This window comes from Pipistrellus hanaki (genome assembly GCF_964339955.1).
Source record: "Pipistrellus hanaki genome assembly, chromosome: 9".
Classification (NCBI taxonomy): domain Eukaryota; kingdom Metazoa; phylum Chordata; class Mammalia; order Chiroptera; family Vespertilionidae; genus Pipistrellus; species Pipistrellus hanaki.
This window is the reverse complement of record NC_140511.1, coordinates 76,659,510-76,675,064: the sequence shown is the minus strand read 5'-3', so window position 1 is coordinate 76,675,064 and position 15,555 is coordinate 76,659,510. Positions and strand designations below refer to the sequence as shown.

The 15,555-nt window shown below is 66.6% G+C and overlaps 1 protein-coding gene across 5 annotated transcripts in view; it reads left to right on the top strand.

Annotated features, from left to right (window-relative positions):
- The window catches only part of SYT7 (synaptotagmin 7), a 59,335-nt gene that overhangs the window by 28,339 nt on the left and 15,441 nt on the right, over positions 1-15,555 (top strand). The window contains exons 4-8 of one of the 5 annotated variants that reach the window (XM_084895855.1): positions 2,053-2,184; positions 3,087-3,293; positions 6,772-7,140; positions 10,701-10,823; positions 15,235-15,370. In XM_084895855.1, coding sequence (XP_084751981.1) covers positions 2,053-2,184; positions 3,087-3,293; positions 6,772-7,140; positions 10,701-10,823; positions 15,235-15,370 — 967 coding nt within the window. The remainder of the gene's footprint in view (positions 1-2,052; positions 2,185-3,086; positions 3,294-6,771; positions 7,141-10,700; positions 10,824-15,234; positions 15,371-15,555) is intronic. The other 4 variants (XM_084895856.1, XM_084895857.1, XM_084895858.1 and 1 more) reach the window with 4 other exon arrangements.

Genomic DNA, 15,555 nt, shown 5'->3' with positions numbered 1-15,555 from the left:
CCTTCACTGGGGGGCTATGGGGCTGCCCCCCCGCCCATCTCAGCCTGCCAGCTAAGGGGCAAGTTGCCCCCACCTGCCCTGTCCCCTTCCCTCCCCTTTGGCTGCCTAGCCGCCCCCCCGCCCCATCTCTCCTCTGTCTCCTTTTCTCTCCTTCCTTTTCTTCTTCCTCCTCCTGCTCCCAGGGCTCCCCCTCTGCCCCTCCTGGTCCCTCCTTCTTTCATCTCCAGCTCTGACCCTGCCTGGGGTGCACAGAAGCTGCGGGTGTGTCTGTGGGGCGGTTAGTGGGGGCGGGCCAGCAGGTGGGGGTGGGAGGCCGCGGGAAGCCTTTGAAGCTGGTTCGGCTGCACACTCTCCAGTCTTCAAAGCCGGAGCGGCAGGTGGCAGGGGCGGTGTGGAGCCCGGCAGCGGGACAGTGCGGGGAGCAGGGGGCCAGCCCCCCAGCTCAGCACTTGAGACGCCTTCAGGCCGGCCATGAGTTTGCAGCTCTAGAGTGGGAGGGGAGTCCAGAAGCCCTGGAAAGGGCCCAGGAGGCAGAGGGGATCCGCCACAAGGGGATGGTGGGCAGCAGGTGGGCAGCCAGGCCCTGCAGGCTGGGCAGCACCCACGGGGCTCTAAGACAAGGCGAGGGGACAGTGCGCTGTTCCCCTCCAGCAGCCCACGCCCCCCCCCCCCTGCTGCATGGTCACCTCCGCCCCAGGGGCAGGAAAACACCACTCCTTTCCGGGTGCCCCCAGGTCCCTAGGCCCCCCCTGGCAGGGCCCAGAGCCGGGGGAGTGGCAGGAAGCAGGGCTCACGTGCCCTCTCTCCCGCGGCCTGGGGCCTCCTGTAAGAGAGGGCTTGTCGGAAGTCCTGGGGAATGTGCTCCCCACACTGTGCTCCTTGGAGCACTCCTCACAGTTATTCTGCAAGTCAAGGGTTCCGTGACCAACCAAGTTTGGGAAACACTGGACACTGTCATTGGTGCCTTCAAGGCGCTGGGTTTTGGCTTTGAACCCTGGCCTCACCTTCCCAAGGTGCTCTACAGACAGGCTGTCCACAGCAGGGAGGCCCGATGGGGCGTGTGGTGGCAGCTCAGCTTCTCTCTATCTGCTCTTGAGAACTGAGGTCAAGGTCAGCTTGTCCTTGGCTCCTGGGGTTTCCAGGCCGTGCCTTCTGGCAGCTCCCACGGGAGCACCCCATTCTCTGTGCTTCCATAGGAGGCATTCATCCCGGAGCGGACGGGGGGGGGGGGGGGGGACTGGGTACATAGGGAGATGGGCCGAGGCTGCTTCCGGGCCCGCAGCGCCTCCTGGGCCAGGGGCCCCGGCACAGGGAGAGGCTGCCCGCTGGGCCTTCACACCGGCCCAGGACAGAGGGCCCGAACGGCGTCCTCCTCACAAGGCCCGGGGCCCGGAGATGCCTCCGGGAAGGCTGAGTCCCAGCGCTGGCCGGAGGGAGAGAGCAGCGGAGGCTGGGGGACCCCGGGCCGGTGGGACGGGGAGCTGGGCCTGCCCAGAAGTGCTCGGGGGAGGCAGGTGGAGAGAGGAGGACGTGGGGCCCCAGAACTGGGGCCTCCAGCACGTGGGATCGCTGGCGGCGTAGCAGCCGCAGCACAGTGATGGACAGGCAGGGACACTGAGGCCCGGGGACGGGGGCAGCAGGGTCTGATCGGCATCTCAGCTCTCTCCAGCCAGACACCAGCCCCCTCTCCGCCTCCCACTCCCCCTGCGTCCCGCCCGGCCTTCTCCCCGGCCCTCTCCCCTCTCCCCTGCGCGCTCACCGTTTTTCTCTCTCCCACCAGCTTCACAGGGTGCCAGGCTCCGGTCACCCTCCTGCAGGCTCTCCTCCTCCCAGCACTGCTCCTCCGCCCGCGAGAGTGTGTGCGCCCCGGTGGGCGTGTGCGCGTGCCTGTGTGCAGGGGCGCGGCCGGGAGCCCGCCCGCCTCTCTTCCTCCCGCAGGAGCCGGCCTGGCCCCCCTGCCTCTGTGTGCCCGGGGCCCCCGCCCCCCAGGACTGGCGGCTCTTGTCTCTTCCTGTATCTCCCTGTTTTCTCCCCTCTCTCTCTGCCCTCCAGCGATCTAGACAGAGACTTTTGGAATAACAATGAGAGCACAGTGCAGCAGAAATGGAGCTCCTACCCTCCCAAGGAGTTTATTCTAAACATTTCACCCTACGCCCCTTATGGCGACCCGCGACTGTCCCTCAAGTGAGTGACTTTACCTGGTTTGATCCTGTGTACCGAGTCTCTGCGCACGCCCTCCTCCCTCCCGTCCTGTCCGGGGACTCTCCTCCCCCTGCTCCCCTCCCCTACCCCTTCCCTGCAGCCCATGGGCAGGCTGGCCATGGAGACGAGCAACCCCTCCTGCACCCCTCGCCTGCCCGCCCCCCTCCGGCCCCCACCCCCAGGGCCGCCCCTCAGGAGAGGCCCTCTGCAGCCGGCAGGCGGCCCCGCGGCCCCACGCTGGTCCCCGCGGCCCCACCCCTGGCAGTCAGGACGGGGTTGCCCGTGCGGGTCCCTCCCCCTCAGTGTGGCTCGGCTTCCCTCCCCGCTGTGCGCTGCTGCCCTGGCTGCTGGTGGTGGTGGTCGGTGGTGGTCGCGGAGGTGGTGGCGGTGATGGTGGTGGTGGTGATGGACTCTGACTAACACGGCTTTCTCTCTCTCCCTGCCTGGGGGCCTCCTGGCCTGGACAGCCCGCTCTTCCTCCGTCGTTAACCCTCCTCGTTGTCCTGTGGGATAGAGTTGGAGGTGGCTGCCCTCCCCCACCCCCACCGCCCCTGCCCCAGGCGGTGGGGAGGGGCCCCCTCCACTGTCGTGGTGCGTTGCTCTCCAGCCCCCCCGCCCGCCGGCCCCTCTCTCCTCTCCGCAGGCTCCGCTGTTAACCCACTCGCAGTGCTGATGTCTCTCTCTCTCTCTCTCTCTCTCTCTCTCTCTGTCTGTCTCTTGTCCGTCTGTCTCTCTCCTCCTCCTCTCTCGCTGTCTCTCTTTTCCTTTTATCTGTTATTGTTCTTCCTCCTCTTCTACCTCCCCGCCCCCACGTGTGTCCTGCCCTCTCTCCCCCACCGCCACCCCCGGTGCCCCCTGGCCCGGCTGCCTGGCACCGCCTCCAGTGGCACCCTCCTGTCCGGCGCCAAAGTGGCCGCCGCAGCGGGGCTGGCGGTGGAGCGGGAAGGCCGGCTGGGGGAGACTCCGGCGCCGGTGCCAGCACCCGGAGAGGACGCCTTGAGAAGCGAGCCGGGCGGCGGTGGCAAGGCGGGGAGAGGCCGCTGGCGGACGGTGCAGAGCCACCTGGCCGCGGGGAAGCTCAACCTGTCCAAGTGAGTGATGGCCCCACGGCCGCCGGAGCCGAGCGCTCAGGCCGCCCCGCCAGGGCGGACAGCGGGACCCCTGGCGCGCCCGCTGCTGCCCCCAGAGGGGCCGTCCTCGGCCCCTGGCTCATCCCATCCCTTCACGAGACGCCCATCGTCCTTGCCATCAGCACAGCTAGCAGCCATCAATGTCGCCTCAGCCCGTGGCCGCTGCCCCGCCAGGCTCTTCCTCGGCCCCGTGACCAGGTCATTTCATTTTCTGCCCCCCTCCCCCCGGGGCGGCTCCATCTCAGCCCTCCGGCCATCCCTCCTCTCTCGCTGGTGTCCTCGTGTCAGCCAGCAGGTCACCCCTCCCTGGGCAACTGTCCAGCCATTGGGCCATCCCATCCCTGGGGGAGCTGGCCCGCTCTCAGCCTGTGTTTATGCCACTCATCTGCCACCCACCGGCCTTCCCTCTTACGGCCAGCAGATGGCTCTAGACCCAGAGGCTGAGCCCTGCCTGTGTGACCATCCTCCGGCCACTCCATCGGCTTGTCTCCGTCTTGATCACGCCATTGCACCACCCATGACGCAGGCCCACCCAGTCCATCCTCATCTCAGCCCTCCCCACTGGCCGTCCCGGCGCAGTCCGCGGGCTGGCGGGACGCTCTGTTCTCGGAGGTTGGGTCGTGGAGCCCCAGCGGGCTTCCCTTTCTGACGAGGGTGGTCTGGATGTCGGGCGGAATTGTTTCATAGCTGCCCGACCTGGTCAGCCGGTCAGTCCCTGCCCTGGGCGATGGCTGTAGGGCTGGCCCTCCTCTCAGCAGGTAGCACGCTCGACCACCCCCAAGGGGCAGCCTTGTTCTCACCTAGAACCTTCTGTTGCCCCAGGCTCTCAGGCCCTTGAACCATCCTCACCCGCTGGGACATAGGTCCCAATCGGCTACAGAACTGCCTTGCTCCCTGCCCATGGGGCAGCCTCTCACTCAGAGGCCAGCAGCCCCGAGCCCTTCTTAGCTCCTGGGCCCCCTTTCTCTTCACAAAGCCCGTGATTCCTGCCGTGGGGTGCACCGAGGCCCCTGTGCTGAGGCCAGGTCCGTTCCCACTCCCCTCCCCCCCCGGCCCCATCAGTCCTCAGGAGCGTCCGGAAGGCAGCCCACCCCGCTCTGCTCCGGCCACAGAGCCAGGCTGGCTGAGGCCGCCAGGCCACCTGCCGGCTCCAGGCCTGGGGGAAGCGGGTTTTACTTTCCTGTGACCGAGAGGCTGTAAACTAGGCTCGTTTTGGATAGGATAGGAAACGGTTGGAGGTCAGCAAGGAGGAGGGGGCAGCCACCCAGGGGCCGTCCTGTCCCCCCACCCCCACCTCTGCCTGCCCCCAGGTAGCCCCAGCTCCAGGCCTGAGCCTGGCAAGGCTGCTGCCCTTCCCAGGACCCCAGCGTTTCTCTCTCTCTCTCTGTCTCTCTTTTTTTCTCTCTCTCTCTGTCTCTCCTCTCTCTGTCTCTCTCCCTCTCTCTTTCTCTCAGCCCACAGGGGCAGGCTAACTGTTGTCCTTTGGTTCCCAGGGAGGCTCAGGGCGTGAGCAGAGCTGAGGTCTGACTGCAGTGGTGAACGCAGCCCCAAGGCCCTCCCTCCACACACACACACACACACACAGGCTCAGGGGTGTGTGGCTGCCTGTAAGGGGCCAGCAGGGAAGTCGTTGGCTTCCAAAGCAGCCAAAGGCAGATGCGCAGCCAACCTTGGGGATGTGCACGCCCTTCCCGACATTCCGCAGTAAATGATAGCCAGTCCCCCGCCCTGTGCGTTGGTTCCCCAGCACGTTACAAAATTACACTTACACTCTACAGTGTACACCAGCGTTAAGTCTAAAAGGAATGTGCACACCTTCATTGAAAAATACTTTGTTGCTAAAAAAAAAAAAAAAAAAAGAATGGCGTTGATAGACCAGCTCTGTGGTCTGCAAACTGCGGCTCGAGAGCCACATACAGCTCTTTGGCCCTTGAGTGTGGCTCTTCCACAAAATACCACGGTCTGGGTGAGTCTATTTTGAAGAAGTGGCGTTAGAAGAAGCTTAAGTTTAAAAAATGAGACTCTCAAAAGAAATATCAATCATTGTCCTGTTGATATTTGGCTCTGTGGACCGACGAGTTTGCCGACCACTGGCCCAGCTCAGTCCAGAGTTGTCACAAAACCAAGAGGCTGTAAATGAGTGACCGTGGCTGTTTCCAGTAAAACTTTATTTACAAAAACCCGTGGCCGAGAGCCCGGAGACCGGGAGTCGGCGGGAAGGGACAGAGGAGGTGGAGGCCTCGGGCGCGGGCCCTGCCTGTTGGATGCGCTGGGCCCTCGGCCGGGGCACGCGCAGCAGGGTGCGGGGGAGGCCAGCCCTGACTCCTCCCTCCGTCTCCTGAGACCTTGGCAGCTATCACTGGCCCGGGAGCATTGCCCGGACCACGCATCCCTGGGTCTGGCCTCAGCAGGTCCTCGGGGCAACCCTGGGACAGAGCTTCTGGATCCTGTCTCATTCCCATTTTACAGATGAAGAAACTGAGGTGGACTCACCTTTCCAAAGTCCCAATGTTAAGAAATGGCAGAGTGGGGGGTTTGGACCCGGGTCTCTGACCTCATCCTGCCTCTGATCGGCTGTATCCTGGCCTCTGCTCTGCCCTCGCCCCCCCACCCACTCCAGCGTTTTCTGAGGTGCTGTGAGGTGCCCTCTCTCAGGGGCATACAGGACAGGGTGGCCGCGCTGTTTTCCATCAGAAATGTGCGAAGTGGACAGACAGGTGGCTCCTGGGGCTCCCCCTCCTCTGCCTCTTTCCTGGGTCCCCTCCTCTGCCAAGTCTGTGCCAGGAGACCAAGAAGGAACACTTGTCCTCAGAAAACGGTGACCCAGGAAGGAAGGTGAAGGAGCCCCTCGCCTGAACCCTGAGGTCGCCCTGGCCATGGCGCAGAGGTCCGGGGGCCCTTAGGCACCCCTGCCTCTGTGAACAAAGCCTGAGAGACTGCCCTCCCTGGCCCTGCACGGGACCCCATGAGTCTCCCGGCCAGGAGAGCTTAGGGACACAGAGGCAGCCTCTCCTGGGGTCCCCAGCGAGACGGCAGGAGGGGGCAGCAGGAGGTCCATCCACCCCATCCCGTCCCAACATGACAGGCAGCCCAGGGCCTTAGGGACCCGCCTTCACCACGCAGCAGCCTCTGCCGCTCCCGTGGCCGCTCAGACCAGCGAGAGGCCTGCTCAGACAGGAGGTACTGGGTGCTAGGCTGAGCCAAGGCCAGGGGGCGGGCGGGACAGGGCGACGGGGCCCCGGGCGGGCTGGGGCCTTAGGGCCTCCCCGGGGGAGGTGGCGGCGACAGCAGCGGCGAGGACTGCGGCGGAGGCCTGGCGAGGTCCGGCAGAGCGCGCCCTGCACCCGGGCCTCCTGGGCCTGGCTCTGGGCTTCCTCCTCCTCCACTGCGATCCCTTCACCTGCTTCTCCTTTCTCTCCTCTCCCCCGCCCACCCCAAGTTTCGAGGACTCCACCCTGTCCACGACCACTACCCTTGAGTCTATCCCCAGCTCCACGGGAGAACCGAAATGCCAGCGACCCCGCACCCTGATGCGGCAGCAGAGCCTGCAGCAGCCGCTGAGCCAGCACCAGCGGGGCCGGCAGCCCAGCCAGCCCACCACCAGCCAGAGCCTGGGCCAGCTGCAGGCCCACGCGGCCTCGGCGCCCGGCCCCAACCCCCGGGCCTATGGCCGGGGCCAGGCCCGGCAGGGCGCCTCGGCCGGCTCCAAGTACCGGGCGGCCGCCGGCCACAGCCGCTCCAACCCGGGCAGCTGGGACCACGTGGTGGGGCAGATTCGAACCCGAGGCTTGGACATGAAGTCCTTCCTGTAAGTCCCCCCATGAGCCGGCGGCCCCCACCTCCCTGCCCCAGCCTCTTCCCCTCCATCTCCGGGGCAGGTGCCACGCGGACTCCTCGGACACCCCTCAGGTCTCCTGTAGCTCATGCTCACGCCTGCAGACCCCCCATGGAATGGTTCCAACGGAGCCACCCCTCTGAGGACCCCGGGGTCTCAGGGCTCGGAGAAGGTCCCCCCTAGAAGTCAGCAGAGACACTAGAGAAGCTGCTGAGCCCCCCAGATCTGTCTCCTCTTCCGGGCTGGTCCCAGGGGCCGCTCGGGGCCTCCCTGTCAGACTCCCCTGCTCCTCCTGTGGCCTCTTTCCTCCCTGCTCCCCAGCCAGGCCCCTGCCGCCTGGTCAGGCCCTGCCTCCTCCCCTCCAGGAACTTCTGCCCTGTAACTGGACTCTGCCCCCCTCCTTCCTTCCTGCACCCCTCCCTCCCCTCGCTTCCCCGTCCCTGCCTGGGCCCTGCCCTCTGCCTCTGCGACCTTCCCCGCCACCTGCCCTCCAGCTCCCGCCCGGCTGCCCCAGTGACCCTCCCCTGAGGACAAACGCCGGATGTCCCTCCCGCAGCTTCAGAGAACGTTGTTTCTGAAATCAGAGTCTCCTTTCGAGCGTGTGGGTCTGAGAAGTAACAGCACACCATTCAGCCTCCGCTGTCCCCCGCCACATGCCCCCTGCCCCTCACTGGGTGGGCCCTGGCCCAGGCACCCTCTCCCCGACCGTCTGGGCACCTGTCTCATCGGAGCCCGGGGCAGATCCGGGCTTCCGTCCCACCATCACCACCTCTGGGGCCTGAGGTGACCTTCCCTGCAGGCTCGGGGTTATTCCCGCTCCCGGGAGCACTTCTCCCGAGCCGGCGACCAGCACAGCTGCCTGGGAGAGGAGAAGGGGAGGAGGAAGGGGCAGGCCCAGCTCCCTGGCACAATGGGGACCCTCGGGGCAGCTCCTCCACCCGGACCCGGCCCGAATTTCCAGGGCAGACGGAGTGCTGCCTCTGGCAGAGATGCCCAGCAGGAGCGGCTGCACCGTGCCAGCTTCCCACGCTCCTGCCCAGGGCCGGGCCCCACCCGACGGGAACGCTGCCTGGAACTTGACTTGGCAACGACGGGCAGCACATCCACTGGGGCTCTCCCGGCCCGGGGCCCCGGGACCCCCTGGACGCCCGGCAGAACCTGCTGGTCTCCGGGTTCCAGGTTCGGAGACGGGTGCCGTGGCACCGGCGAGGATGAGGAGAGCCCGGGGAGTCAGTTCTGCCGAGGGGAACGCGCCGAGAGCCAGCGGGCCCTGCCCTCTCTCCTCCTGACCGCGCAGCCAGTTGTGTGAGGGCCATCATAAGTATCTTGGGCTTTGCCGGACACATGGAGTCTTGTTCACATTTTTAAAAAATGTATTTTTATTGATGTCAGAGAGGAAGGGAGAGGGAAAGAGAGATAGAAACATCAACGGGATGAGAGAGAATCACCGATCGGCCACCTCCTCCATGCCCCCAACCGGGGAACAAGCCCGCCGCAACCCAGGCATGTGTCCTGACCGGGAATCAAACCTCGACCTCCTGGCTCAGCCACGGAGCCGCACCGGCTGGCCATGGTCACGTTTTTAAATGTACGAACTGTTCTTGGCTCGTGGGCTCTACAAACAGGCCACCAGCTGTAGTTTCTCGACCACTGACCCCGGACCCCAGCCTTATGTTCAGTGTCTGAGGACTTCATTCACCCAAACGCCGTGGCCGGGTAGAGGGTCAGGGTGAGAGGGCTAGCCGGGGCCACCCCCAAGGCCCACCCCTCTCTCGGGGCGGGGGGGGGGAGGGGGAGGCGAACCTCCTGCTCCATGGGTGTGGCCGCCCACCACCAGCTCCCCAAACCTCCCCGCCTGGCTCCCGTGCTCGCCCTGGCGGCCGGGCCTGCAGCCTGGAGAGAATGACAGGCCGGGGATGTGTGCAGAGGAGCCGAAGGAGTATCTGAAAAACCACCCGCCGGGGAACAGCGTGCTGTTTTCTCCTGCTCGCCTTCCGCCCGCTCAGCCGGCTCCCAAGCAGCCAAGTGGAATGTTACCAACTCCGAGGCGGCGCGGTGGGCAGGGACCAAGGGAGCGAGGGCTGGTCCCGTCCCCGAAGGCAGACGCCAGCGCCAGCGTCCGCCTGGAGTGACCGTGCGCAGGACAAAGACGGAGAAGGCCGTGCGACCACCGGCCTCCTTCCCTCCCCGCCCCGGGCACCCAGGTCCAGGACCTCTGCGCCCGTCTGCCCGGCCTCCGGAGGCCTCACTCACCTGCCTCAGCTCCCTGTTGGCTGGCCCCCTGGGACGGAGCCGCAGCCGGCTGCCTGCCACCCCCTGCCCTCCCGGGTGGAGGTGGAGGTGGAGGTGGTGGGCTCACACCTGGGATCTGCCTCCCTCCGGAACATGCCGCCAGCTTGCCATCTTTCCCCTGGACCTCCCAGAGACACTTGCGTGCCTGCCCTGTCTGCGAACCCCCCTCCCTCTGTCGGAGGAGAGGCCACAAAGAGCCAGGAAACGCTGCCAACGCTGCTGAGGCCCCTGAGAGACACAGGCGGCCCGGCGGTGCCCAGTGCGTCTGTGGGATGCTCCGCAATCGGCATCTGGCCCCTGGCCCCGTGTGGCTACCCCCGGGCCACTCCAGGAGGTTCCCGCCGCCGCCGCCTCTGTTCTCATCGCTCCGCCTGGCCTGTACGGCCTCCACACCGTCCTCGCCACTCACACGAGCTCCCTGCCTGGACTTCTCCTGCGCTTCCCGAACGCCATCTTGGCTCGGTGGTGCCTCCTGGACAGCGGGGCAGTCCCCCGTCTCTCCGGGCAGGGACACGGAGAGGCCCGCGCGGCCCTCACACCATTCGCCAGAGGGACTTCCGTCTCCCTCTGATGGGCTGTGTCTGGGGGCCCGGGCAGGGTGCCCTACGACACCGCCTGGCATCACACTGGCCCGGCTGGCCAGAACCGGGCGATGTTCCCGTGCAGGGTCCCCCTGAGCTCAGGGTGCGGGCCACGGGGCTTGCACACTTTCCAAGAACCGCCCTCCTGGGAGCCACAGCTGCCTGCACAGCCCGGAGCGGGTGGCCACAAGCCCCTCCTCTCCTGCCAGGACCCCATGTCAGCCCGAGCCCCTGGCCTGGGTTCAACAGGCGGTGAATTCGCCTCAGAAGTCTGCCGGGTCCCGGGCCTGGGCTCCACTCCCTCTGCCCCCCCCCCAACCCCCAGGGGCCCCTCAGGAGGCCCCAGGCACACGCGGGCTCCGCAGGCCCCTGCCAGCCCCTTCCCCGTTTCTCTCCGGAGAATCTTGCTCTGGGCCCTGGGCAAGCTGGGTCTCAGGCCACGGATACCTCCCCTCCATCCCGCCGCCTCCTCCCCCCTGCACCCTGCTCTGCTCTGCAACTGTTGACAGTGCTAAAGTTTGTTTCTCTCCTGCAGGGCCAGTTTCTTACGCTTTTTTCTTCTCTCTTTTTGTCTCTGTCTCTGTCTCTGTCTCTCTCCTTCCCCTCCCCGCCCCGCCCGGGGCCTCCTCGCTCCCGGCTGGTGGGCTGCCCACCGGGCAGGGAAGGCCGGATGGTGGTGCTATCCTTGGTCTTAGGGCTTTCGGAACAGGATGACTTTGCCAATATCCCTGACCTGCAAAACCCAGGATCCCAGCAGAACCAGAACGCTCAGGGGGACAAGAGGTACGAGCTCAGGCGGCAGCGAGGCGGAGGCGGAGGCGGGGGGCTGCCTGCCTGGCCGCCCGGCCAGAGCCGCTGGGCCCTCAGCGGATGCTGGAGCAGGAGGCCCGCCTCCCAGCTGGCGCCCTCACACGCGGCCACCCCGGGGTGTCCCCTGGGTCTGAGGCCAGTGCGGCCGTCTTGGGACCATTCTGGATCAAGCCTGCTCCCCGGGCCTGCCCGCCCTCGCCCGGAGCAAGCCAGCCTTTCTGCCCATCCTCCCGCTTGCTCCCGCTGCCCCTCATCTTCCATCTGCCCTGGCCCGCCCGGAAATCACCGTTTCCCGGTGGTTGGCGGGCGGGGGGATGTTAGGGAAGGGGCGCCAGCCCGTTCTCCCTCATCCCCGCCACCCCAACCTCCCTTTTTCCTGGGGTGATGGTCGCCCCCACTCCCCGCCACTGCAGAGGTGTGGCCGGCTACTCTGCTGATGGAGGGGGAGTCCCTGGTGGGGAGGGGCAGGGGAGAGGCCTTGTGATGGGGAAGGCAGCCCTTGAGCTGAGGTACTACGAGGCGGGGATGGAGGAGGGCTGAGAGCAGCTGCTGGCCCCCGGGACCCTGTGGGGACAGGGCATTTAATGGTCCTCAGCTCCCAGGGAAGCAGCCCATGGGGTACTGTGGGGGTGGGGGGTAGAGAAAGGTCCAGGGCTCCGGAAGCATCACAGGGCAGGGCAGTCCTGCGCCCCTGGCCGCCTCCTGTCACCTGGCCGTGGCTGGGCAGGCCGCACACTGTGTCCCTGGGAGAGGCGCACCCTTTGGGTGGGTCCGCTGTCAGGCTGACGCCCTGCACTGTACCCACCCTCGCTCAGTCCAGCCAGGGCAGGTCTCGGCCCCTGGGCCTGTGTGCTTCTCTGTCTGACTGGACAGGGTGGCCCTCCCGGCTCTGACGTGCTGAGCTTCTCAGGAGAGGCCAGCCCTTGGCGGGCCCTCCGCGGGGGCAGTGGGCAGGCCCTGGCAGCGGGCAGGCACCCTGCTTGCTCACTGAGGCCCTCGGGTCCGCAGGGACCGTCCTGCAGTGCTCAGGGTCTGTGGGGAGGGGAGGGGCGAGCAGGCCGAGTTAGACAGCTGGCTCACCCGCTTCCCATGGCTTCTGGGACCAGCCCTGTGGTGTCTTCCCGCCAGAGCCTACAGTGCATGTCCATGGGGGGCAAAGCCACGTCCCCACAGAGGGGGAGGGGAAGGGGGGAGGGAAGAGCGGGACCAGACCTTTCACTCAGGACACAGCCCAAGCCCAAGTCCCGGGGGTCAGGAGCATCAGAGCCTGCCACCCCAACTCGCCTGGCGCCAGGGGTCCCCGCTTCCCAGGCTGTGGCTGCAGGGCTGGGCTGGGTAGGGGTGGGGGCTGGCCATGCTGAGGGCATGAGGCTGCGGGAGAGCGGCTGGGCCCTCCAGAAGCCTGCTGAGGCGTGGCGCGTGCGGGCGCGGTGCAGGCTGGGAACAGGCTGGAAACGCGATTTCGCATCACCCCTGCTCGATTCCCCGCCTCCATTTCACCCACGGCCTATTTTTACCCCTTCCACTCAGGTCTCCCTCCATCTCTTCACACCCGTCCCTTCTGATCATGACGTCAGCTCCCCTGCCTTCCTGGGAAAGGTGGGGTGGAGGCGGGGCCCCGCCCTGGCTGAGACCCAGCCCCCCCACTTTCCCAGCGGACCTGTCCCAGCTGCCACACCCGCCCCATCCGGATCACTCATTTCTCATGCCTGGGGGGGGGGGGCGAGGCAAGGGTGTCCCGGCTCCAGCACTTCCTTCCCAGCACTCCCCACCTCAAGCTTGGCACCCGCCCCCGCCCTAGGCGCCAGGCCCCTTGGGCTCCACCCCTGGCTCCTGTTCCCGCCTTGCTACGGAAGTCTTAGTCAACTGTCCCTTCCTCTCCAGCTTCCCCCTCAAGCCAAGCCCCCCCAACCCGCCCCCCCCTGTTCCCACCCAGTCTCCGGGGTGAGGGGGGGCCCGTGGCTGCTGGTGGGGAGGACATTTGGGAGGATGTGCAGCCAGGCCTGTGAGCACCGGCTCCGGGCAGAAAGGGGGAACAGCAAGGGAGATGGGGGTGCATCCAGCAAAGAACTCGAAGACAGGAGGGTTGGTCCCTGCCCCTGCTGCCAGGATTCTTGGGGTCTGGGAAGCCCCATCCAGGCTCTCCCGGCCCTGGGCCTCCAGGCCATGGCCCCCGAGAACCCCCAAGTGCTCTTGGGCCTGGGAGGGAGGGGGAGGCCCTGGCTCCCACACCCTGCGTTCCGCCTTCACCCATTGGCCCTGCACCCACCCGCCTCATGCCTCAGCCATCCCTCTCACCACTGCTGCTTGGGATCCAGATGGTCTCCACCATGGCCCCACCCCGCCCGACGGCCCGGGCCGGGCCTGACCACCCATCGCTGTCCTGCCCAAAGCCACCATGTCTCCCTGTCACGGTGTGTCCCCCGCCTCCTCTCGCCTCTCCTCTCGGCCGCCTCGCTCCTCCTCGTCCCCGTGCACCCTGCAGCCTCACTCGTCTCCAACTAACCTCTCTCGGCCTCTCTCTCCCACCTGCTTCCTCCCATCTGCTCCTCACAGGGCTGCCCTGGGCCGGGAGGGCCCTCCGCCTTCCCCGCCTCCGCCCCGTCACCTCCGACAGCTTCCGTGGCGCTGACCATCTTTTCCCAGGCTGCTTTGCAGCTGTGCTGAGGCTGTGGTGTGGCCCCGATAACCGACTTTCTCATACCTCCAGCAGTCCGTCTCCGCGCTCCTCCTCCCTCTATTTTTAACCTGACTTTACCTCTCCAGCTATTTCAGTCTCCTCTTCCACCCCGTGCCTGCCCGCGTGAGCACGTGTCCACCGTGTGTCCATGTGTGCATCCACGCATGTGTGTGTGTGTGCGTGCGTGTGTGTGTGCACGCGCTGCTGTGGCCGCGCCTCTGGGAGGAGTGCCCTCGTGTCCCCGGGTGGGGTGGTGTTTCCGTGTGGGCCAGGCCAGGCCACGTCCCCACGGCAGGTGCGTGTGCATCTGACTGCCCCTGCCTCTTCCGGTGCAGCGCGCCCCGGTCCCCAGCACTCCCCAATCGTGTTTCCTCTCGGGGTCACGGTGCACATCCCTGTGTGTGTGTCATCGTGCTGCTCTGGTCAGCCTGCCCGCCACCTGTGCCATTCCTTCATTCCTTCCCTGGTCTCCTGGGTGTCTTCTGGGCTTATGTGTGTGCGCGTGTGCGCGTGTGCGTGTTAATGCATGTGTATGTGTGTGCACACGTGTGTGTGCATGTGTGTGTGTTCGCGTGCGCGCACACCCTGCTCCTGGGCCCCGGCACCCTCCAGGACCTGCATACTCCATGCATGCCTCTGTGCCTGTCATGGCCAACTGTGCTGTCCACACTGTCCACACCCAGGGCCGTGGCTTGTGTCTCCACGTCTGGCTCTCGTCTCACAGCTGTTCTACCGTAGCCTGTCCCGAGCCCCACGCTGCCGTCTCCCCCTCTCCCCCATGCTGCTGCCCGCTCCTCCTGGGAGGCTCCGGCTGGCCCCGGGGGCTGCTCGCCTCCCTTCCGGAGCCCCACTGGCCTCCCCGCAGCCGCCGGCTGGAGAGCCTGATTCCTTGGACACAGCACGGAGGCAGGGTGCAGACAGGCCTTGGGGAATGCTCAGATCCGGGGCTTCTCAGTGGTACCCCGACTTCCTCTGACCCGGGGGAGCCTTCTCAAAGGTGCACCCTTCAGAGCGAGTGGAACCACTGGCCGGCCCACCAGGCGGCCCTTTGCATCTCAGTGAGTGTCAGTCCCACGGGATTCCCGTTCCCAGTTGCACTGGCCACTCTCACACGCTCCGTGGCCACGCAGGGACAGCGTGGACACGGGACACGTGTAGCCATAGACAGTTCTGCTGGGTAGAGCTGCGAGGACAGGGGCCCGACCTCACCTGGTCGGTCTGGCGTCCGAGGGGCCCCTGCGTTCTCTCTGAACCTGGGCAAACTGGGGGGCGTCTGGGGGAGAGGCAGCTGGGTGTTTGCAGAGGGTAATCATGTGGAGAGCGACGGAGCGCCCCACACCCGAGCCCCTCCCCCAGACTCCCCCATTCAGCTGGGGGGGCAGCAGGACAGGTCGCAGCCCTGGGGAGGGAGGCAGGCTCAGAGGTCACCATGCAGGCCGTGATGGAGGGTGGGGGCTTTCTGGGGAACAGGTAGCGTGGGCATACCCCCCAGACAGCACCCACAGGGGCAGTCCAGGCACCTCACACTGGAAAGGGGGAAGGACGGGGGTGGGGGGAGAGGCAGGGCAGACAAGAGCACAGTTCCTGCTGGCCTGCAGGCGGCCACTGCCAGGGGCTGAGAGCGGGGCCCGCCGCCCCCCGGCCCCCGGGGCCCAGCCCCGCCCGCCCGCCGCCAGGCTCGCTCATTCGGACCCTGGCCCCCAGGTTGCCCGCAGGAGGGAAGGCGGTAAACACAACTCCAGTGCCCAGCCAGACGCCTCACGATGAGTCTGACCGCCGCACCGAGCCGCGCTCCTCCGTCTCGGACCTCGTCAACTCCCTCACCAGCGAGATGCTCATGGTGAGGAGGCCGGAGGCACGGCCGGCGCCGGAGCCGGGCCGCGTGGCCGGGTGGGGGAGGGCGCGTGTGGAGGTGGGTGTCTGTGGGAGCCAGTGCCCCTGCCGGGGACCCAGCGTGGTGACCAGCTCTCTCATCACCGTGGCCGCTCGTGCCTCAGTTTCCCCATCTGTCAAATGAGACTAAGA